The following is a 24,455-nucleotide window of genomic DNA, read 5'->3' on the forward strand; positions in this document are numbered from 1 at the left end:
AGTGAGTAAGCTTCTAGATTCCATAATATGTGATAGAATTAATACTGACTTAGAAAGACATGGATTAGTTAAGGATAGCCGACATGGACTTGTAAAATTGACAAAATTTCATAAAGTTCTTTGAAGAAATAACTAAATATACTGATAAAGGAAATGCAGAGGACGTTGTGTATGTAGATTTTTGAAAGGTGTTTAATAAGGTGCCGCATAGGAGGTTAGTGTGATTAAAAATAAGGGCAGTCTTAAAGAGAGTATTGCAGCATGATAGGAAGCTAGCCAAAGGACCGTAAAGAGCTTAGTGGTTAATGGATGTTTTCGGACTAGAAGGATATCAATCTAGAGGTTAGTGTTGGAAAGTTTGCTCTTCTCAATTTAGATAAATGATTTGTAATTGGGTATGAGGCCACAATATCAATATTTACAGATGACATAATAGGGAGTGTAGTTAACTGTGAAAGGGACTGTGAGTGACTTCAAGAGGACATGATAGATTGGATGAAATTTAATGCATAGAAATGTGAGGTGATGCACTTTGGGAAGAAGAATAAGGAGAGAATATATACACTAAATGGTAAAATTTTTGAAAGGGATAGAAGAGCAGAGATTTAGTGGTTTAGATACACAAATCTGTAAAAATGGGCGGACAAGTTAATCAAACTTTTTTTTTAAAAAGAAACAAAGTATATGAGATCCTAGGTGTTATAAAATGGGGCATAGATACAAGAACAAAAAGGCAATGCTATACCTACAAATCTTTGGTTAGTCTGCAGTTAGGTTCTGTGACCAGTTTTGGGAGTCCTACTTAAGGAAGGATGGCAAGGTCATGGAAAGGGTACAGAAGAGATTCACTAAGATGATGAAGGGATGAGAGGCTTTAGTTATGAAGAGAGACTGAAAAATCTTTTTACTAGAACAGAGAGGTTGAGAAGATCTGTTAGAGTTGTTCAGAATTATATGGGGTTTTCAGCCTTGGCTCAATGATAGCACTCTCGCCTCTGAGTCAGAAGGTTGTGTGTTCGAGTCCCGCTACAAGAGACTTGAGCAAATAATCCAGGTTGACACTTCAGCGCAGTACTGAGGGAGGGCTGTACTGTCAGAGGTGCCGTCTTTCAGATGAGACATTAAACCGAGGCCCCGTCTGCATGCTCAGGTGGACGTAAAAGATCCCGAGGCACTATTCGAAGAAGAGCAGGGAGTTCGCCCCGGTGTCCTGGCCAACATTTAACCCTCAACCAATACCTAAAAACAGGTTATCTGGTCGTTAACTCATTGATGTTTGTGGGACCTTGCTGTGCGCACATTGGCTGTTGCGTTTCCTACATTACAACAGTCATTACACTTCAAAAGTACTTAATTGGCTGTAAAGCACTTTGGGACATCCTGAAGTCATGAAAGGAACTACATAAATGCAAGATCTTTCCTTCTTTAAAACTATTTCCATTGTTCAGTGAGTGGGTAACTGGAGAGCATAAATTTAAGATCATCACCAAAAAATGAAGAGAGATGCTAGGATTTTGTTTTATAAAGCAGAGGGTTGTTGGCCCAGAGAACACCCTACCAGAAACAGTGGTGGAAGCAGAATCCATAATATGTTTTAAAAGGGAAGTAAATGAATATTTGAAAAGGAAAATTGTGAGAGAGTACGGGGAAAGGGCAGGGAAATAGGACTAAGTGGATAGCTCCTTCAGAGAGCTAGCACAGGTGTGAAGGGCTGAATGGTCTCCTGTGGGGGAAATTCTGTGATTCTATTCTGCGTTCTCAGCCTCCGTTTGTCAGCTGCAACATGGGAAACTGCAGGTGCAAACTCGTAACCCATCACTCTGTGGAGCATTTCAGATCGGTCCTTGACTGAGCTAGATACTGCAACTGTAGTCCTTGATAAAAAGTTAGTGAAAATGCTGATTGGTGATTTACTTTAGCAGTAAATTTGAATGTTCAGATTCTCATGTCCCTTTGATGTCCACAGAGAGAGCACGTCGAGTACCCAGAAGACCCCAGACAGTGGCCATGTATCACAGGAACCAAAGTCTGAAAACTCATCCAATCAGAGTTCTCCAGAGATGCCCACTACAAAGAACAGGTATGTTCAAGTCATTCTGGGGTTTACTGATTCTGTAAATAATTGAAGAACATGCTCTTTCGAATGATGAAATCTTAGCATTCCTGTAAAAGGAGACTATTGAAATAAGGCTTGTGCTGAAAGCTTTGTGCTTTTAAGTGCTATTTTATATACAATTTCTCAACAAGTTTATCCTAGATACCCAAATAAAAGGAGTGCAGAAAGATGTATTGTATTATAAAAAAGTTTATTTATAAAATTGCTGCTTTATATTTATTACAATAGAAAAGTTTAATATCTCCCTTATATTACAGCAGTGTGAGTAGTGGTAGCCCCACTATGATGGGAGCTCTGTAATGTAAATGATTGTAAACAATTTTACAACACCAAGTTATAGTCCAGCAATTTTATTTTAAATTCACAAGCTTTCGGAGGCTTCCCCCTTCGTCACCTGACGAAGGGGGAAGCCTCCGAAAGCTTGTGAATTTAAAATAAAATTGCTGGACTATAACTTGGTGTTGTAAAATTGTTTACAATTGTCAACCCCAGTCCATCACCGGCATCTCCACATAATGTAAATGAGGCAGTGCTTTTGGGTCTGGAGGACGAGCCACATCAAAAGGTGACACCTGTCTGTATCTGCAGAGTGGGCAGTGCTGCCGCTGGAGTGTGCTGCCATTTTCACTGGCTGCAGGTCGGCTAAATGCTTAGCCCACTCGCAGTTTTCACGTCGTTGGCCCGAACCAGCCTTACCCTGTCAGCAGAAATAAAACTTGCAATTGAGATTTTTATTATACATGCTCAATATAACTGGCAAAGAGAAAGAAGATCTGGTCAACTTTTATGTCCGTAGCTCTCAGACGCCTATAAGCCTGGCTGTGTCCTGTGAGATACAGTGAGAATTCAGTACCCACAGGCTGCACCATTACTGGGGGTGTTCAATTGTGACCATGTCACATTGGGTATAAGAGATGATGGCACGTCCCAAAATCACTAATACTTTTAGCCGAACTTATTTTAGATTTAGTGATCGTGGAAGAGTGAAATGGAAAAACGAGACTTTGACCTTAAGCAGAATCTGTAGAGACGTGGTTTCGGCCATTAAATACACACTGATGAAAAATAACCTAACCTTTTCTGTAGAAGGTAAAGGGTCACCTTAGATAAACATACATTTTTCTTTACTTGTAGAGCAATAATAAATCAGAAGGCATCAAACGAAGGAGGTCAGGACCTCTCTCGGTCATCTTCAAATGCCAGCAGTTTTGCCAGTGTTGTGGAGGAAAATGAAGTTCTTGAAGACTACGACACTGGAATGGTAACTGAAAACATATTAAATTATAATGAGGATTTTGTTAACCCAATCACTGGCACAAATCTACATCTAAGCTTGAAATGCTGCTCTCCAACTACTGTTAACTGGCATTTGTTTTGTCCCAATTTTCTCCCCTATTCATTCTCCCTCTCCGAAGGTTCATACTGCGATATGGTTTCCCTGGTGTGGACAGCCCTCCAGTATCTTGCCCAGGTTACCATTCTTCACGTGCTAGCGTAAACAATGAATGTTGGCAGGTATTCACCCACAAGGGGCATCATTTTTGAGCTCAATCCTATCCCACCTGACAGCCAGAAATACACACTTTCCAGCAGTAATTAGTTGTAGTGATCAGGAGCAGGGACACTGGCTGATTTCCTTTCCTCTCCATACTGAGGGCTCTAAAGATCCCTTACAGTCATCTTAATAGAGATCAGCTGACTCAGCACAGACTGGGCATGTAACCTTGGATCTGTCCGGTTGGTATTGTTCAGCTCCGCATAAGACAGTACTTTTTTCTCTGAGCCATTCGAAGACCTGGATTAAGACCATCTCCGATGTTAATTTGAATCCCACATAATGTAATACTCAGCCAGTAGCTTCTTGACCAGTTTCCCTCTGCAATCCCATCATAGTTTAGAAAAACATTTCAAAATAAAAATGGGGAACAACATTAAAACCGTGCAGAAGTTAATGATTCTTTATCAGCAAGTTTTTTTTAAAGAGAGGTTATGGTGAAACTCTCCTTAGCGATGCTTATACTGGTGACCAGTGTCATAACATTTTCTTACACACAAGCTGCACCTCCAGTTGAATTCAAGATGATCTTACCCCCATAAAGCAATAAGTCTGGGTAACCTGTAAGTCTCCGTGTCTATTAACAGGTGAAGTGTGATCTTGTCAGCAGTGGGGCTTGACAGAACCTTTGGGAGGCATGAAGTTGGGAGTAAATGGAGGCTGCATGCATTACCTGCACTTCAAATGTAAAGCCTGAAAGTGGAAATAGCAGGACTGATTCTACGAACCAGCGGGAAACCGCGCTCACAGGGAATGCATTAAGGACTGCTCGGCAGCTATTTCTTGCGATGCAACCCCCGCACGGGCACTGGGAGCGCAGAATAGTGGAATCATCCTTTATAATCCAAGCTCTGGGCTCAAGAACTGACCTTTTCATAGAATCATAGAAAGGTTATAGCACGGTAGGAGGCCGTTCAGCCCATTGAGTCTGTGCCGGCTCCGTGCAAGGGCAATCCAGCTAGTCCCACTCACCCGCCCTATCCCCATAGCCCTGCAAATTTTTTCCTTTCAAGTACTTATCCAGTTCCCTTTTGAAGGCCGTGATTGAATCTGCCTCCACCACCCCCTCAGGCAGTGCATTCCAGATCCCAACCACTCGCTGTGTTTAAAAAAAAGTTTTTCCTCATGTCGTCTTTGGTTCTGTTGCCAATCACCTTAAATCTATATCTTCTGGTTCTTGACCCTTCTGCCAATGGGAACAGTTTCTCTCTATCTACACTGTCTAGACCCTTCATGATTTTAAATACCTCTATCAAATCTCCTCGCAACCTTCTCTGTTCCAAGGAGAACAACCCCAGCTTTTCCAGTCTATCCACGTAACTAAAGTCCCTCATCCCTGGAATCATTCTAGTAAATCTCTACTGCACCCTCTCTAAGGCCTTCACATCTTTCCGAAAGTGCGGTGCCCAGAACTGGACACAATACTCCAGTTGTGGCCGAACTGGTGTTTTGTAAAGTTTTAAAGGGGAACTATGCTCATGAAGAAAAAATGTTTGGCGATTTTTTTCCTTACATGACATAAATTGCACTATTGAGTCACTTACTCATGGTGCCATTTTGTAAATATTCACTAAACATCCCCCAAAGAAAAGGATTGGCACAAGGCTTTATCATGAAGACTGTGCACCTTTAATATATAAGAATCATTAAAATATGAAAAAACTTGGTGCATCCACTATATCCATCCATCAATGACATCGGTAGTGGAGCAGAACAGTTCATTTACAGAAGAAGCTTTGAATCTTGTGCTGCCATTCAACCAACAGTGCTGTACTAATGTACCATAGACAGTCCTATCAACACTGCTTGCTCTGCATCAACAAATGACTAACGCCGTCATCTGTGAATGAGCTAATGCCAATCCATTGCCTGCAATGCTGAGCTATCAGCCGTGATGTTGCTTTGGTTCTGTCACTTGACAACCTCTGGGGACACCAGATCTTTCTTTTACCAACCTGTGAGCACAAGGCTGCCAGGTGGATGCTGACCAGATTGGCTGCAGATCATCAGAAACATCAACAAGGCTTATTTTGTGAACCATCGGATTGATATCACACCTTGCAGTATCTTGTTTTCGACTGTGCCGTCCGTATGGAATTGATTAGTTAGTAATTAACCTTGTCTGAAAGACTAGTGGAGATCTAGCTTTTAATAGACAGGTGCAAACACTAGCTCTGTATTTGTAACAGTGATACAGAGATCAGAAGGACTGTCATTTTGAAACAGTCGGTGTGGTTGTGTCTCTTATTGCAGTGGTCACTTACTGTACACTGCTTTTCAGCTGCACAAAGCTAACACATTCTTCCTGTCCCCAAGTTTTAGTATTTTCTTGCCTCTTACTTTCAGGCATTGCCATCCTCTGTACCCTGATCAATAAACTACACAGATCACATGGCCACTGCCACTGCTGCTATCTAGCCAAGGTTCCGGTCATCATCCTCAGCAGGACAGGGCTCCAGATGGCTCTGTTTTGGCTGAAGGAGAGGGAGACAAAATTATTGAGAACAGTTCCAACCCCCACAAATTTCACTTCCCCCTCTCCCAAATGCTGTGATTCATGCTGAGATATGGTTCCACTCATGACTTCCATGGTCATTCATGCGTGTGAGTCATTGACCGTGGCCACGTCACAGCTGATCCTAATCCTGTTCCCTCTTGACATCCTCACATATTCTCGCAGGAGTCATTAGATCGTGATCAAGAGCGGGAAACTAGCTGATATCCTCCCCCCACCCCAAGGATGCTGAGATCAGTTGTGATGCTCTAATCATCACCCTGACTGAGGTTAGCAGTCAGACTCATCAAAGATCACCGATTAACATGGGAACCTTTGTTATTTGTATGAACTAACCCCTCTGGAGAAATAAAACCAGAAAATACTCAGCAGGTCAGGCAGCCTCTGTGGAGAGAGGAAGGTCGGGTTAGTGCTTTAGGGTGACCTATTGTCAGAACTGGGGAACTTATATTTTGCAGCTGGTATGTTTGGTTCCCTATTTACCAATGGTACTCTGTCTAAAGTGACTAAAAATTACAGCTGGAAATTGTCCAAATTTAAATAGAGTATACCACAGCCTGTAGAAATGAGGAGTATAAGAAAGTAATCACTCTCAGTAAGCTCTTGCACCTGCTCACTGCATAATCCCTGCCTAATCACTCCAAGGAATCCTACCATTTTAAAACAAATTTGCATTGCTGTCTATAAATGATTATTTTTTTCCTCAGCTTTTTTTCCCCCAAGCTTGTTCTGCATGGATTCTATTTACCCAACTACAGATCAATCTCCGATGTTTGTTTGTGTAAACAGGACAGCTTTTCTTCTGTGGGCACACCTCATAAGAGAGATTCCTTCACCTACAGCACGTGGCTGGACGATAGCATGAGCACGACCAGTGCACTCAGTGGCGGAAGCTTGACAGGTAAGTTTGAACAGGTTAATACCCCGAGTACGTTTATACAAATCCTTCAAACAATCATCATGCTTTGCGTTGCCACTCACAATCCTTCCCTTGGTACCATTTACGATTCACCCTGTTAACTTTATAATACCTGACTGAGATGCCTATTGCGTTTTACACCTCTTTGCAGCATTTTAAAATCTATTAATAAGCCATTAAACCCATTCACTGCCTCTTTGTAAAAAATAGTTAGCATTTTTAAACTTCTGTTTTCCATTTCCTCAGTTTGTGTCAGTTCTCCTGCCTGATGACAGGGAACACCTAAACCAATTTCTCTTTCAGATGCCGGGCATTTTCAGTGTTTTTTTTTCAAGAATTTACATTCACAGTTTTCTTTTTAATCTATATATTTACATACTTTTGGGCTAGATATTGGATTAGGTCCATTTTCGGGCCCAAAATAGGCAACATACTCTGAGCACGTGTCAGAAGCTGGAGGCCTGAGGCTTGTCCGAAATCCAGCCTCGGGCCTCATCAGCATAATCCTGGCGAGCTGAGGACGCTAGTTGCCGATTGGCTCCCCTCCAATTTTGGCTAGCTATGACGCCAATAGCGACCCTCAAGTAAGTCTTGGGAGGGGCAGGGGGAGGATGGGAGGGAGACAAGAGTGGGCCAGCAGCGACCTTCAGGAGTGCTGTAGACCCAGGAGGAGCAGGAGGTCTCCACACAGCACGGACCAATTTCTGAGAGGGGTCCTTAAACAGACGATAGGCCCCTCATTAGCGTAGGCAACTGGCCTAACGCCTATTTAAGGTGGCCGGTAGGGAAACCCCAATAACGCCCGAGCCAAAATGGAGTCAGGCGTATTTCAGACGGCCTTGGGGAGGGGGACAAAGCCCTGAAAAATTAGACATTTTCGCCCGTTTCATGCCTGAAAAACGGGTGTAACGAGGACAATTTCTTCGTCCTGATCAAATCAAAGGGTCAGAACATGTATTTAATGATGAAACAAGAAATATGTAAATGTAAATAATGAGCTGAACTATTTATTCACTCCAGCTTGAATCCAATTGATGAAAACATGCCATTCTCAGGAAGGAGTGCTGCAAATTGTAGTGTTCTAGCTCTTGAATTCAGCAGCCAAGACAGTTCTTTCCCCACCACAATTTTCCACCCTCCTCCCCGATTTTAAGTTAGGGTACAGTTCATCAGGAGCCCAAGCACCTTTCTATACTCAGCCAAGAGGTTTTTCTTGTCAACCTGATCAGTGAGTGTTGCCAGGCTATTTAGACCATCACAGCTGAGCCGATCATGTCTTCATCCAACGCCCGCAGTTGCACTTTTCAGCAGCCAATTGCTGGGCAGTCATCAGGCCCAACAACTGTCTGTTCCTTCTCCCCTTCCATAACTAGGGGGTGCTGAGGCCCATTTTGTGCCCCCTACCACCGTCCCAGCTGTGAACAGCTAACCAGACACAAAGCAGGGATCAAACCTGGGCTGTGCAGCCCAGAACTATTTACCAACTGTAAATTTACACTTACCAACTGAGACACATTTAAGAGATGTGTCTCTCTTATTCCAACAGTACATGAGGAAAGTACAACAGAAACACAGTGCATTGTAGCTTGAGAACATCCATTCCAGTCACCCTAAATAGAATCTCTTGAATACACCTTGGGCTAAGGGGACGATAGCATTGGTTTCAAGGACCCGTGACTCCGTTCTTGCCATGACACATGTTCTCTAACTCCTGCTACCCCCAGACTAATTCTCCAACCAGTAACTACCTGCCCATAAACAAGGGAACATTTCTCTTTCCATTACCGCCCACCCAATGGCTCAATTGCACCTGACCATTGCATCCATTCTCCTTTTGTGTAGAGTAAACAGCAATCCCTTTAAGTTCAGATCTTTCTCCATGAACTGCTATCAATGTAAATCAATCTCTGACCGCAAATCATTATCTTTTCCGCTGCTCGGTCTGATTGCTGTCACTATCCACTTCTATCAGCATTGCTTAGTTTCTCATTTGCTCCCATGCTACAGCGCCCATAATGTACCAACCTATAAACAACCTTTGTTCAATCCGTGTTTAAACTCTGGAAAAGGGTTTTCTTTTTTTTAAAATAAAATCTATTCCAGTCACACAAACCACCAAAGTTTTGGAAATTTTGTGTTCATCAAGGTAGGGGACATTAGAGCTGGGATAATGAAACACTTTCCAGCTTTGGGAGCCAGTGTCAGCATCAAACAGTCAGAGTATAGTTGAAGGGACACCAACTAGCTGTAATTAGTATGGAGCCTCTGAGGAGGTCACTTTAACCGAACACATCCGACGGTAAACTGACCAGATCGGATTGGAGCTGCCAGCTATTTTAAACCCCACCCAGTCGAAAGTAAAATCGGGCTTGATGTAAACCTGGCAGCTAATCCGATCCTGCCATACGGGTTGGGTTAAAGTTACCCCGTGAGTTTTCAAGTAACTTCAGCTCTCTCCGTGTTTGTCTATGTTTCAGTGGTTTGACATCCCGCACCTGCGTGGAAAGTGACTTGAAATGACTGACACCCTGCCCGATTCCTGCCTTAATCTGCACAGCAAAAATCCATCAAGGTCCACAGTCTGGATCCGACTCACAGGTTCAGGCTATGTGAGCTGCATATATGGAACATCACTGCTGAATCCTCCCCAACTCGTCCATGGGAATTCTGGCTCCTCCCGCCCCCAACACACATTTCCCATCAGCACTGGTGCTGCTAGTTCCCATCTCTTGCCACTGCTCTAAATGATTAAAAGCCTGTGCACACTGTGGGTGGGAATTCTCCTGATATCAAGAATTGCCACCCACAGTGTGTAGCAATGGTCTTCACTTGGAGCAACAACAGCGAGAGTTGTAACTGGTAGTGTCACTGAGTGAGAAAGAAGCCTGAACCACACTGAGGGTAAGAGAGTGCCAGACTGAAATTAGAGGTGGAGCAATAGTGCCAGCCTGATATTGGAGGTGGGAGGGGAGCAATAGTGCCAGCCAGATATTGGAGGTGGGAGGAGAGCAATAGTGCCAGCCTGATATTGGAGGTGGGAGGAGAGCAATAGTGCCAGCCTGATATTGGAGGTGGGAGGAGAGCAATAGTGCCAGCCTGATATTGGAGGTGGGAGGGGAGCAATAGTGCCAGCCTGATGTGGGAGGGGAGCAATAGTGCCAGCCAGATATTGGAGGTGGGAGGAGAGCAATAGTGCCAGCCAGATATTGGAGGTGGGAGGGGAGCAATAGTGCCAGCCAGATATTGGAGGTGGGAGGGGAGCAATAGTGCCAGCCAGATATTGGAGGTGGGAGGGGAGCAATAGTGCCAGCCTGATATTGGAAGTAGGAGAAGAGTGCTAGTTTGAACTGGAGGTAAAGGGGAGAAGAGTGTCAGCACAGATTGGGTAGGGGTGAGGTTCATAAAAGTGCCAGGGTGAACTGGTGGAAGGGGAGAAAAGTACCAAAGCATTAAAGGATAATAAACCCAATGGTGGCAGCAACAGTAGTGCAGCTTTATACAGGCAGATCGCGGGTTCCACGATAAGCAACTTAGTGACCCATGAAGAGAAAAGGTTTGGACGTGCTGCATCAGGCCATTTAATCAAAGCACTGGGGTGCTGTGTGTTTTCTCCTCCCTCTATCTTTGTCGCACACAAACTCTAGTTTTGTTTCTGATGTAGGTGCTGAACCCTTGCTCCTTGCTGAGATTTTTTTTTTCCTCTAACTTTCCGGCCTACTTCACTTATCTTGTTTCCATTTAATTGTTTTTTTTGTTGTTGATGATGTGTCTTGTGGATTCGGGGAGGTCACTCGTACAATCGGAAGTCTCCAACTAAATTTGAATCGCCTTCATTTCATTGCTGTTTAAAGTTTCAAATGATCCTGGCCTGTCATTCAAAACCAGGCAACAGCTCATCACTGTCATTATCAAACCCTTGATGATTCTAAAACCTCCTGTTATTGAAAGCAACACGAGGAACATAACTGCAGCTGTAAATAAAAGAACCCTGCATAAAATGTATCAATTTATAATTTTTATGTTTTTGTCATTTTCAGTATTTAAGAAAAAATGATTAACAATAAATTCTGCAAGAGGTTCTTTAGTGACATATATTACAATTAGTGTTCACTTCCTGGTGAGGAATGAAGTCAGATTCAAATCTTTACTTAACTGCAACTTTTTAAAAAGATAATCGATGAACTATTTTCACTGCGTAATGCTTTTTATTAATTATCTTCTCAAATATTCAATTTACCTACAATCTCAAAGTATTTCTCTAGCAAATCAATATACATTTCAGCATCTCAGATAATTTTTGCAAGATTGCTGAGTCTTTGTGGCCTCCTAGTGTGACTACTGCCTAATTCTGCTCCCTCCCCCAGCCTGACTTCCCCCTAAACTCTGCCTCCTCCCAGTCCAACTCTCCCTGACTCTGCTCCCACACATTGTCTGAACAAATTTATAGTCATGTAAATTCAAATTAATCGACTTTAGAAAATTAGCCTTTTTAAATCCATAGCATTGAAAATAACCAAGAATGCAGAAACCTCTCCCAGAGTACTGTCGCTGGAAACTGTGCTGCCTCCCACACCCCTTGGATTTTATTGTGATATTAGCTTAGAAATTACTGTTTACAATATCAGTGTACAAATGCTCATTGTTTGTATGGTATTGGTCTGATTGCTATTCCCATTGAAACACTGGCCTGGTCAAAATAAATTGCTTCCTGCCTCTGTTAAAATAGTAATTAAAGAAATGTCATACAAATGTATTGTTACTGCACGCTAATATCGCAAACAGTATTTCTAGACTATAAATCTTAGCATTTTGACACTTTCAATACTGGTATCTCCATAGATGCAGAGTAAAGCTCCTTCTGTTCTTCCCAACAATGTTCCTCAGCCCCAAACTGTACATCAGTGTGAAATTGTTCCATTTCCCAAACTAGCCCTCTTTAATGGCTCTCTGAGTAAGACTGTCGATTAGGGGCAGTTTTGAGCTGTATGACCACGCCCATTAGGAACCAGATTGAGAACTGGAGCTCGACAGCTGACAGAGAAGACTTTTTCATACCTGTTTGTTTTAAGACATGAATTTTCATGACTCTTGTCATCACTGCAACTTCTGACAAACAGCTGCTAAATAATAATGAAAGCTACAGATGCTGATTCGATTTTATTTTTAAAAAGCCCAAAAGAACATTTACAACAAGATAGTTCTCACAGACATCATTTCCTTGTCAGAATGATCCTCCAATTTGCAGGCCACCTTAGCTTAAAACACTAACTGCAGTGTCAGGTTTTAGAGCCCCTTAAAGAACTTTGGGGCCTAAATGTTTTTTTTTTGCTTAATGTCCTTTTGTTTCTCTTTTCTTGTGTTCCACCTTGCACACACTACTCTTGGCAATTCTTTGATGTGTGTAGGTGGCCCACGTCCTCCACTGCTTGATACTAACAAAGCTGGTGACTTACCCAGGCCAGAGATCAAAATTAAACTTGAGAAACCCGAGCAACAGAAACTCAGTCAGGTAAGAATGTGCCGCATGTATTTGCATTTCTGGTGCATTTTTAATTTAATTCTCAAATGTCTAAGTTGTACAAACTGTTTCTCATCCGTCCATGTACATTATGTGAAGTTCTCAGCCAGTAGCATGTGTTGCTTGGTGTCAGTCTTGGTCTGTTCAACATTGACTCCATGAAGACACTGGCTTTCATTTTAATTTGGAAATAAATCAAAATTCTACAACTTCCAAGGATTTTCTCCTCAAGTGCTAAATTCTTTGGTTAAATAGTCACACACGCACACACACCTAGTGAAATAGAAAAAAAATCTTACAGCCAACATGTAATTGTACAGAGGCAACTAATCAAGATCATTTCAGGTATCAGGAATCCAATATCCTATTTACATTGTACAGAACATTGCAGGGCTATGGCGAAAGATCAGGGGAGTGGGATCAATTGGACAGCTCTTTCAAAGAGCTGGCACATGCACATTGGGCCAAATGGCCTCCTTCTGTGCTGTATGATTCAATGAACTGCTTCAAATAGAAGAAGCTCATTTTGTCTTCACACCTGTTACTCTGGAACCACACCCTGTTTATATTGTAAATGGTGGATTCTAGACTACCATTTCCACACAGAAACAGCTTCACGTGTGATCACAGGAACTTTGGCTGATTTGTTCTTCCCCCTCTCCCGAGCTCAGTTCTAGTAGGGCCATTTGTTGCACACTTGCTGCCACCCTGGCTGAGATCAGTTAACCCAGCACAAAACAGTAAACAAACCTGGGACCTCCCAGTCAGTAAGGCTCAGTTACACAGTGGGAAGAGCATTGGGGCAGCCCATCTTTAAGACTTGTGCAAAGGGTCCCCTCATACACACATACATGGATGTGTATAATATATTTTATAATATGATGTAATTGATATAATTTGATATTATAATTAATATAAAAATATACTCACAATTTATATTTAATAATGAAGATAGAATCTGCAAAAAAAGTCACAGTTTAAGAGTTCCTGTGATATACATGGGTGTCAGAGCCCTGAGCAGATTGGATAACAAGACTGCTCAACAATGGATTGGCGCTTAATTGAATTACAGATATGAATGGGGATCGGTTCTTTAATTATGTATGCTAGTAAATGTTATATTTCATGCAAACTGTGAATTTTGCATCTAGTTGCATGTGTTATGTATGAATTCAACATCAGTCATGTACAAATCTGTACTAAATCGAAGTCAAAGGATTATGTCTGATCATTATAATCCTCTACTCCCTCACTTATCAGTCCTAAGAATAGATCACAGTTGTGAAGGGCTTATTGTCTAGTTTCACATCTATTACCCTGATCGAGTTATCTTGTACTCGAGCGTACGAGTCCATGTAAACTTAAGAACAGTGTGTATCTGTACTGAGCCCAGGGAGTAAGATATAGAAGGGCTGCTATACTTTTGCTCGCTATACAATCTGGTGTCACTAACAAAGAATTTTAATTGTGATGTGACTGGTTCATTCTGACTATTCTTGATGTATGATATTAGGAACATATTGGAATATGCATTGGAGGGATTCATGCCATCAGCTACATGCTGCCAATTTCATCATTTCTGTGTGTCTGTGCAGAAGGATTAACATATTTGGTCAGATCTGTCCGTACATGCCTGTTACAAACAGTTGGAATATTCACATTCTGTTTATTGTCTGGAGTCCCAGCAACTTGTGTCAGCAGGTTATGTGCAAACGAGATGATTGTATGTGTGGAATAATCTTTAAAAACACAACAATCAACATCCATTCAAAAGCATTAAAAGACTGACAACTATAGCACAACTGAAACTGATGCAAGACGTTTATGATGAAACTGTCCAGACTAGAAACTAGCCACGGTTGATCCTAGTGACTTTTTGAGTGAACAGTGATCTTTTTATAAAGATTACAAGCAGCAGCGAAATATATTTATCAAAGCATCTGCTTCTCAGCTACAGGAAATGAGGATGTAGGTAGAAGAAAATGGTATATAATATATATCAAAGGTGCCAAGAAAATGTGGCAACTTCTTGAAGGTGCATTGACCAAAAGACACAATGCCAATGGCAGTCCCACTTTGATGTCAGCACTGTATTGCCTTCAAAGACTCTGAGACTCGCCTAAAGAAGTCATTTTTACAGCAGCACAGAGAAAAAGAAAAAAAATTGCCTTCATATAGCCCCCTATCACTTCTCTTAGGATGTCCCAAAGTCAATGGTATGTGCCTGTGCTGTGGTTCGAAGGATTGTGGCAATGTGATCACACATTTTATAGTGAGTTGTGCTGTTCACCATGCGGGCTGTGAAGAGACCCTGCCACCCATCTAGAAAAGGCTCAAACCTCCACTTATCTAATAACTAACTAATGACCGTCGTCCTTGGAGGGAAGGGAAAGGTCAGCAGGATCTCTGGATTTGAGGTTCCTCCAAGTTGACACACCTTGGCAGTGGAACTTTGGAACCAAGTCAGCTGTCTGTGGCAGACTCTTACATAGAATTATATAGAACTTACAGCACAGAAATAGGCCATTTGGCCCAACAGATCCATGCCGGTGTTTATGCTCCACATGAGCCTCCTCCCTCCCTACTTCATCTAACCCAATCAGCATATCCTTGTATTCCTTTCTCCCTCATGTATTTATCTAGTTTCCCCTTAAATGCATCCATGCCTCTAATCTGGTGTCTGAGCCTGTCAGCTCCAGAACACCATTAATGATTGACCAGCCAGTCTGGATCACCAATGGAACTTGCTGGGATTCTTCCCACTCAACTCCAGATTACCCTGCAAGCCAATCCCTAACGGGGGGGAGTGCATCTGGCTGGACAAACAGCGGGAAGCTTACCACTGTTGTGGGCTGGTAAGCTGCATGGTTTCAGCTGGTTAAGCTCCAGCAATACCCTTATGCACATTTGAGGGCCCTACACCTTGGCTTTGCTTATCTGTGCCTGGACACTCTGGACTTGGGTAAGTGGGATGTACCCCTACAGGAAAATAGTGTGTACTCCAAATCGGCAAACAGAAACTGCCATTGGCTTGGCTTAGAGAAAAACATGATGATGTGACTTTGTGTCACCCAGTTACCCAAAGAAAAACATCACCTTTAGTTATTTCCACACTATCTGCAGCATATAATTGGCACCCATTTTTACCTCCAGTGTTCAAGGCCTTGCTATTGTCAATATTAAATTTCATTCATCAGAGTTCTACCCATTTACGCCACTTCCTCAGACCCCAGTGCCCTCCCCCACCCACCTCTGGTTTAATACCGTCTGCCAATTTAACCAATTTGCAGTCAGTTGCTAAATCCAAGTTGTTTATGTAGATTGGAAAGCTCTCGTCACCCTCCCCCAAGATCATTCCCCTACTTCGTACCTGTTGCTTCCTTTTCTTCAGCCAATATCTAGGTTTAACCCTGAATTCTGTGGCACCCTTTCGTTAGGAACTTTATTGAAGACTTTTTGGAAATCTGTGAAAACCACAACATATGGTTTTCCACATTTTACCTGGGATGTCATTTCCTCAAAACCAAAAGCAAGGAGGTTATCAGAATGATTTCATTCCTCGACAAGACTTTGATTAGAGCAGCAGTACCAATGATGCATGACACATGACATTTCCAATCCTGTGAAACACTTTCAGATATTGGTATCACCTGGATCAATGTCTCTTCTGTGCATTCAATCAAATGGAATATGGCTCTTCCCCCCCCACCCCCCGCCCCCCGCCGTCAAATTAATCAAGTTTAATTTATGCCATTCCCACCAACTGCAGTGCATCACTTAGTTACAAATCAAAATAACATGAAAGCTGAATGGTGAGCAGTGGTAGTGTTACAGTGCAGAGCAAATAAGTGAAGCTGTTTCCTATTGTATTAGTAGATGATTGAACAGTGAATGTGGCAGTAGGCCAAGTTACGAGGGAAAATTGGTTTAACCAAATGTTGTTGTGGTAAAGAAGGTCGCTGTAATGGGGAGGGTATGGTACAACTAAAGGTGATTGCAAGAGAAATAAGGCAAGCCAAAAGCATTGGAAAATTGGCTCAAAATTGCAGAAGAATTGAGCACAGAAAAATGCCAGCCGAGGCATATCAGAGCTAACAGAGCCGAGGGATAAACGTTTAAGATGAATGTGGAGATGCCGGTGATGGACTGGGGTTGACAATTGTAAACAATTTTACAACACCAAGTTATAGTCCAGCAATTTTATTTTAAATTCACAAGCTTTCGGAGGCTACCTCCTTCCTCAGGTGAACGATTTGGAAATGAAATCCTCGAAATGAAATCCCATTTCGAGGATTTCATTTCCAAATCGTTCACCTGAGGAAGGAGGTAGCCTCCGAAAGCTTGTGAATTTAAAATAAAATTGCTGGACTATAACTTGGTGTTGTAAAATTGTTTACAATTGTTTAAGATGAATGAATGGAACAAAAAATGCTGCACTGCCTGAATAAATTTGCAACAGAAAACTGGGAAAAGCTGAACAGAGCTGGTAAACAAAGGGATCGTGGGATGAAAGGATAATTTTTTTTTCATAATCTTGCTTGGGATGCAGTACCTCGTACAATGAGCTCACCTCAGAAAATGGCGGGCCTGTTGCTTGTGATTTTCTGGGCGCTCACAGCAAGCGAGTCACCACGATACGTGGGCACTCGGAACATTTACCCTCATTTGTAAAAAGAAACGATTCAATTAGAGAGGGCAGGATGCCAGAGTAGCTAACGAGCGTGAAACAGTTGTTAACTAGTCATCTTGTTTCGTGCGTTTAATCATGTTGCACCAGGCCGAAAGCAAAATCACATCGGAATCAAAGAATATTAAGATAAATCCAAGTAAAATAATGAGGAAAAGGCACTCCTATGAGAGTGGGCTAGCAAACACATAACATTACATATTCTATATAAATCACCAGCTGCCCAACAACAACTATTCAAATAATTGGTAAGATAAAGGACAATAATTTGCAATTCCATCTATTAAAGTCATTGCTTTGCAAACACAGCAGCCACAGAGAGATGCTGCTTTCCATCTACTTTACCTTTCTTTTTCAACTATTAGCCTGTTTGTTAGCAACCCCTGCTGTTGTTCAAATGCATTTCCTGATATGTATCAATTTTAAGTTTTATGTGCATGCAGAATGATGCTCTGCAGCATACATTTAGCATTTGTACACTTATGTCATGCAAATGTTTTATCTATTTTAATAATCTTAGGAATTGGAATGAGCGGCTATAACTTTAGACTAAAATTAGATGTATTTTAATGTAACTTTTTTGCAGCAAGATCTGGAGAAATAAATGTTGAAGCAATTTAACAAGAAGGTAAGTTTGGAACTGGAATAAATTTAGTTTTTAAAATTCTGTACCTCTATAAACTAACATGTCTAATTAAATTGGTGACATTTTTTTGTTTGCTTGCTTTTGTCTGTCTGAGTGCTTTGTGCTTTGCACCGTCTGCTTCTACAGTGCCGGCCTGTCTGTCAGTCGCATTTCAGATCATCGCAACTGTAACAGCTGCATGATACCAAATTCTAAAGATGGCACAGAACTGAATGAGTCTGCAGCCACATTTCAGTAAACCGTCTGAATGCAGTCAGAGTGGGCTCTTCATTCGATTGAGATTAATGACTTGTTACTAAAAACAATGTGCCTTGTGTAGCATTTTGTTTTTAATTCCACTTCTCTCCTGAGGCTGCTGGTACATGACCAGGGAGCATGGGTTGGTGAATCCAGGGTTACATGTGTTGTAGCACTCATCTCAGACCTGCTCCCTATGTGTGCGGTTTCCCTGCTGGGTGTGTGGGATCACAATCGCCCCTTGTAGTTCCACTGGTGCTGGCACGCCCCTCGGACCTCAGTTTATTTTCTCCCCACCAAGATTTCCATAATGTATTCTGAGAAGTAATTCAATCGATGTTACAGGTCATAATGAGAGTACAAGGCACACATGCTACTATGGTCCCCAAAGGGTTAATTCTAAGTAACCACCTTTTGTGGGATATTATCTCAGACAATAATTACAATACAGTCGGGTGTTGTGTAATTTATATTTTCCCCAAGAACACTGAATAATAAAAGGGAACTTTGTAAAATATTCAGATACATCAAACAATGATTTCATACTCATTAAAGAGACAGAATTGCTAATATATACATTGAATAATTAAAATTCACAGATTTTTTTGACTTCAATAAAATAATTATGGTAAATCATTACTATTTATTTTATCTTACTCTTTTCAACCTTGATGTTCCATGTTTTTGGGGAAAATAAAATTAAGAGGCCGGGGATAGTGGTGTACAACAACTTGCTTTTATATAGCGCCTTTAACGTAGTAAAACGTCCCAAGGCAATTCACAGAAGCGTTACCAAACAAAATTTGACACCGAGCCACATAAGGAGGTATTAGTACAGGCGACCAAAAGTTTGGTCAAAGAGGCAGATCTTAAGGAGCGTCTTAAAGGAGGAGAGTGAGGTAGAGCGGTGGAGAGATTTAGGGAGGGAGTTCCAGAACTTAGGGCCTAGGCAGATGAAGGCACGGCCACCGATGGTCGAGCGATTAAAACGGGGAATGCGCAAGAGGCAGAATTGGGCGCAACGCTGATAAATTTAGCAGTAGGATGGCCTGTGCCCAATCTGCACCTGCATTCGGGCCACTGCTATTTTTAGGTCACCCAAGCGGCTTCCCAAAACGGGCGTTAAGGCCCTTGCATATGTTAATTAGGGCCCTTATGCCTGTTTAAGGACCCCTCTGTGAAATTTGTTTCTGGTGAGCGGAACAAATGCCGGGCCTACCCTGCTCAGGATTCTATTGCGGCCACCAATTAAGGTGTTTTATTTTTTATTAGTCGTCGCAATCTCATTTCCCTCCCCCGCCCCCACACCTAACGTTGCCCTCCGCAAACTCCTCCCCGAAAACGGACCCAAACGAATTTCTACTCTCCAATTTCTAATTGCTCCTAAGTCTGAAATCCCTTTGCTCTTCTCTGCATTGGTTAATTAGAACGCAGATAAGGGTTGTACCCCTGAAAGCCCATTCAGCAGCATTAAACTTGTGCCTAGCAGCTTTATATTATGAGTGCTTTACTAGGACTTGAAACTTTGATGATAACATGGAGCAAATCCTTCTGACTAGGATTGTCCACTTCAGCACCAAACTGCATTCAGTTACAAAAGTTAACTTTATTCACTTTTAATGTTTTCTAGTAGAGTAAATTTCCCAACTCTCCTAAAAACACCGACTCGTCCTGGGGTTCCAATCCATGGCAGGCAGCCGTCCTCTAGTTCCATATCTATCCAGCCATTCGTTGTGTGTGAGCCCACACTGCAAATGTCTGGCTGTACAACCAAGGGGGGCATAACAGCTGAGCCCAGTCTTATTCTTCTTCAATGTCCGCACACATACAGCACTCCCTGCGCCGGGAGCAAAACCCTCCTCTCAAGACCAGGGACACTGAGGCCAAATGTAGCACCTGTACCATCACCCTACTTGAGATCAGCTAATTCAGCACAGGCCTATGAGAAAACCTTGGCGATTTCTTGGCTCAGTTCTACCCTGTGCAGTTTACTTATCACCTACACACTAGTTTTTTGACAACCCCATTGGGAGAGGTAGCTGGGAAATTACTGAAACAGACAGCAAACGAGAGCTAAGTTATAGGGACACTGCTGTCACAGTGTTTAACAAAACTTATTTGTTAACAGACGCACAGTACCGTGACACAAACTATGTGGCTTGTATATGACATCACTACGGTGGAAATGAGGCAGCTCAGCTGCCTCCCCAAAGAGAACAAATTTTGGCAAACATGCTGCCCATCTCACATCAGTGCAAGATCTAGCCGTTACCTAGAGTGCTTCAGCAACTGTGTTATTACATCTGTGCATTAACTCATTCGTCCTTTCACCCGCATGCTCTCTAACTGCTCTCGTCCAATTCCCCTGTTGATGTTGATGTTAGTACATTGAAACTTGTATAAACGGACACTCCCAAAAAATGGACACCTGCAAAAAACAGACACTTATTGAGACCCCCGAGTAACTTACATGGTAAAACATACAAGAGGCACTCTGAAACCACAGACACTCGCAAATTCCTTCATTACACCAAGCCCTTTCGCAACTTAAAACACGGGACACGCAGATCAGTGCGAGGCGGCAGTGGGTTTTGTGAAAGAAATGGCATTTGTGGTATGGGGTGCTCTTTACCCAGCATCCATAGCAGCAGAGAAACCGCTCTGTCTCTGCGATTGAATGCTTGCATGGTTCTATCCCAGGGATAGAGCGGTTTCTCTGCTGCTATGGATGCTGGGTACAGCACTCCCCATTCTACTGAGAATTTTTACGGTACATATAATGACCATTTTGAAAATAAGGACACCTGCAAAAAGAGGCCAGCTGATAGCAGTCCTAAGTTGTCCGTAATTTACAGGTTTCACTGTACTCTCTCTCGTTATTTAAAGGTGTCCTGATAAGAGATGCTCACATTTTAACAGGCCAGCAAGTTACTGTGACATATTGTTACAAAATAGCCAGTATATCAGTCGTCAAAAACAAACACCACTAAAGCAAAAATGATGTACTATTTTGTCTTCAGTTTTGATTTAGTGACTGTCTCTTTAAAACTCAGTTATTATGCAAGGAGTTTAATAACCAGTTAGAGCTTGACTTTTGCATAAGGCTTGCCCTAGTACAATGTCCAAAGGTTTGTTTATGACATCTCCCCGGTAAGAGGTTTGAAAAGAAGTCTAACACACGATTTGCAAATGTGTATTGACTTGGTTCAGTTTGTATTTGGCTGGCAGTTCCCTTTTTGAATTTGAGAGGTCAAATATTCCAAATACAGGATGAACTCTTGACCAGAAACACAATTTTTCATGATCTGGTACATAGTGCACAGTTGGAAAATCTCAGACAGTTTAAAAATCTGAGAAGCCAAGCAGCTGTTTGAAAATCTTATAAATGATGGGTCAAAACTCCTGAAAAAAGTGAAATAATGCATTTTTTTTAAAAGCTTAATTTTGCTCTTAGAGTTGTGATCTTTTATAAATTTTATCTACTAAGGAATTAGGTAAAAGGCACTCTACTGTAAATACATAACTATTTTAACAGTTAGACTATTCATAGGAACAGGAGCAGGCCATTCAGCCCCTTGAGCCTGTACTGGTATTCAATTCGATCATGGCTGATCTGCACCTCAACTCTTCATCAGCCTTTGATCCATATCCCTCAATACCCTTACCTAATAAAAATCTGTCGATCCCAGTCTTGAAAATTTCAATTTATCCAGCACCTACAGCCTTTTGGGGAAGAGAGTTCCATATTTCCACTACCATTTGTGTGAAAAAGTCCTTCCCGATTCCATTCCTGGACAGCCTAACTCTAATTTTAAGATTGAGTGCCCTTGTTCTGGATTCCCCCACCAGAGGAAATAGCTGCTCTGCATCTACTCTAATTAATCCTATTATTTTAAACACCTCAATTAGATCACCCCTCAACCTTCTAAACTCAAGGAAATACAAACCAAGTTTATGCAACCTGTCCTCATATAATTTAATCCTTTTTTAACCCCAGTATCATTCTGGTGAATCTGGACTGTACCCCTTCCAAGGCCAATATATCCTTTGAGATGCAGTGCCTAAAACTGAACACTGTATTCCAGATGGGGTCTGTCCAAGGCTCTGTACAAGTGAAGCATAACTTCCTCCTGTTTGTATTCCAACCCACTTATGATAAAGGGCCAACATTCCATTAGCCTTTTTAATTACTTTTTGTACCCGTGCACCAGCTTTTAGTGCTTTGTGTACCTGGACACCCAAATCCCTTTGCTCTTCCACAGTTCCTAATCCCCTGCCATTAAGAAAATATATTGATCTGTCTTTCTTGGATCCAAAGTGTATTACCTCACAATTCCCCACATTGAATTCCATCTGCCACAGTTTTGCCCACTCACTTAATCTGTCTACATCGCTTTGTAGCTTTCTGCTCCCATCTACACAACTCACAGTGTCTCCTAACTTAGTGTCATCTGCAAACTTGGATGCACAACTCTCTCCCTTCATCCAAGCTGAGGTTCCAGTACAAATCCCTGGGGAACACCACTTGTCACATCCCGCCAATCAGAGAACGTTCTCTTTATCCTACTCTGTCTTCTGCCTCCCAACCAATTCTTAGCCCACATGTTCATTATTCATTTGATAAAATTGATTCATATTTTAAGCTTTAAATGGGATCTGCTGTGATGCTGCATCATTTTCCCAGACTGAATGGGACTCTTATGGAGGCATCTGGAACCTGAAGCAATTCCTAAACTGGGTTTACTGTTTATTTACTCACACATGTTACCAAAAGCATATCTAAATCTTAAGCTTAGAGATGCTGAAATGGTTTGGAGAGTTGAGACACATGCGTGAGAGTGATCTAAGAAAGAAGAGTCCAAATGTTCTAGGGTAAGAAGATTAGAAAGACCAAAAACTTAATGACCACAGAAATGGCAGATTAACCTATTAATGATCAGGAATTTGTTTTCAAAGAAGCTTCCCAATGTGCCTCCAGTCTTCACAACCCATATTCAGCTTGCATATTGTTGAGCTTGTATTAACTTGAATCAATAACACTGGGAATCATTTTCATGTTTTTGATTTCATAGAATTACCAAAAGAGACACAAGCTGATGGAGTTGAGGAGAACCCGAATGTTTGCCACTAATGAAGATGATACTTTACTCTCGAAAAGAAGCCAGCAGAAACCAGGGTTGTAAAAATGAACAGAGTTTATTCAGAATTTAGAAATATATTCTCAAACTGTATTGCACTTTGATTGATGGAGATTCAGTTTCAACTGCCTCTGTGTAGAAATTGTTTGTGATTGTCTATTTCTTGTGTATTGGTGTTAATATTGTCATTGGATATAGTCTAAAAGCACAAATGGTGAAGTTAGTGGAGCACTGTCAAAACCTTTAAAACACTGCATTAGCCCCTATTTATGGAGATTGTCGCTGTGTTTTGGTGATTATTGCTAAAGCTGGCTAAATATCATTACTGCTGAATGAAAAAATTGTAAATATGCTTCTGTAAATAATGCAAAATAAAGATCTTAAATGTTACAATCAAAACCATCCAACTTGTTTCTCAGTTTGTTTATTTTGCTGTATATGCTGTACATACTGGGTCTGAGAAGACTCTAGTCTCTGATACTGCCCTTCACCTCTGGAGAGTCAGGTTCCCCTGTTAAAACCATAAAGGTTTAAGAAACATTTACTTAAATTAATGATTCTACCTACGTAATTACCTTCTGCTTCCTTCAAGCACGCCACGAAAAGAGCAGAGACATGTTCCCTCCCTGGCAACTGTGGGGCTTTTAGGATGGAAGAGTCTAGAACTAGGGGGCATAGTCTCAGGATAAGGGTTTGTGCCCACTTAAGACTGAGATGAGGAGGAATTTCTTCACTCGGAGGGTTGTGAATGTTTGGAATTCTCTAACCCAGTCATCGAGTACATTCAAGGCTGAGATGGATAGATTGTTGGACTCTAAGGGAATCAATGGATATGGGGATTGGGCAGGAAAGTGGAGTTGAGGTCAAAGATCAGCCATGATTTTGTTGAATGGCGGAGCAGGCGCAAGGGGCCATATGATCTGCTCCTGCTCCTATTTCTTATGATCTTATGCTTTCGTGTTTGCATTTCTTTGCTGTCGGCCAAGTATCTTTGTGCTAAATATCAACAGAGACACTAAAGATGTACGTAAATGTGAGTTTGTAATACCCTCACAGCTCGATACTCAGGCCTACTGACTCAAAGGATTTTCAAATCGTGATTAAAATTTAAGCCAAAGTTATCT

At 41.8% G+C, this 24,455-nt stretch overlaps 1 protein-coding gene across 17 annotated transcripts in view; it reads left to right on the forward strand.

Moving 5' to 3' along the window:
* Nucleotides 1–23,725, forward strand: part of rap1gapa (RAP1 GTPase activating protein a) — a 477,305-nt gene extending 453,580 nt beyond the window's left edge. For 14 of the 17 annotated variants that reach the window (XM_067970459.1, XM_067970460.1, XM_067970461.1 and 11 more), the window contains 5 exons: nucleotides 1,967–2,080; nucleotides 3,251–3,377; nucleotides 6,976–7,087; nucleotides 12,511–12,614; nucleotides 23,266–23,725. In XM_067970459.1, the coding sequence (XP_067826560.1) occupies nucleotides 1,967–2,080; nucleotides 3,251–3,377; nucleotides 6,976–7,087; nucleotides 12,511–12,614; nucleotides 23,266–23,376 (568 nt within the window). In that variant the 3' untranslated portion in view covers nucleotides 23,377–23,725. Of the gene's footprint in view, nucleotides 1–1,966; nucleotides 2,081–3,250; nucleotides 3,378–6,975; nucleotides 7,088–12,510; nucleotides 12,615–17,896; nucleotides 17,939–23,265 lie in introns of those variants that run through there. The other 3 variants (XM_067970455.1, XM_067970457.1, XM_067970466.1) reach the window with 3 other exon arrangements.
* Nucleotides 23,726–24,455: the final 730 nt, after the last annotated feature.

Source organism: Heptranchias perlo, chromosome 32 (genome assembly GCF_035084215.1).
Source record: "Heptranchias perlo isolate sHepPer1 chromosome 32, sHepPer1.hap1, whole genome shotgun sequence".
Classification (NCBI taxonomy): Eukaryota; Metazoa; Chordata; class Chondrichthyes; order Hexanchiformes; family Hexanchidae; genus Heptranchias; species Heptranchias perlo.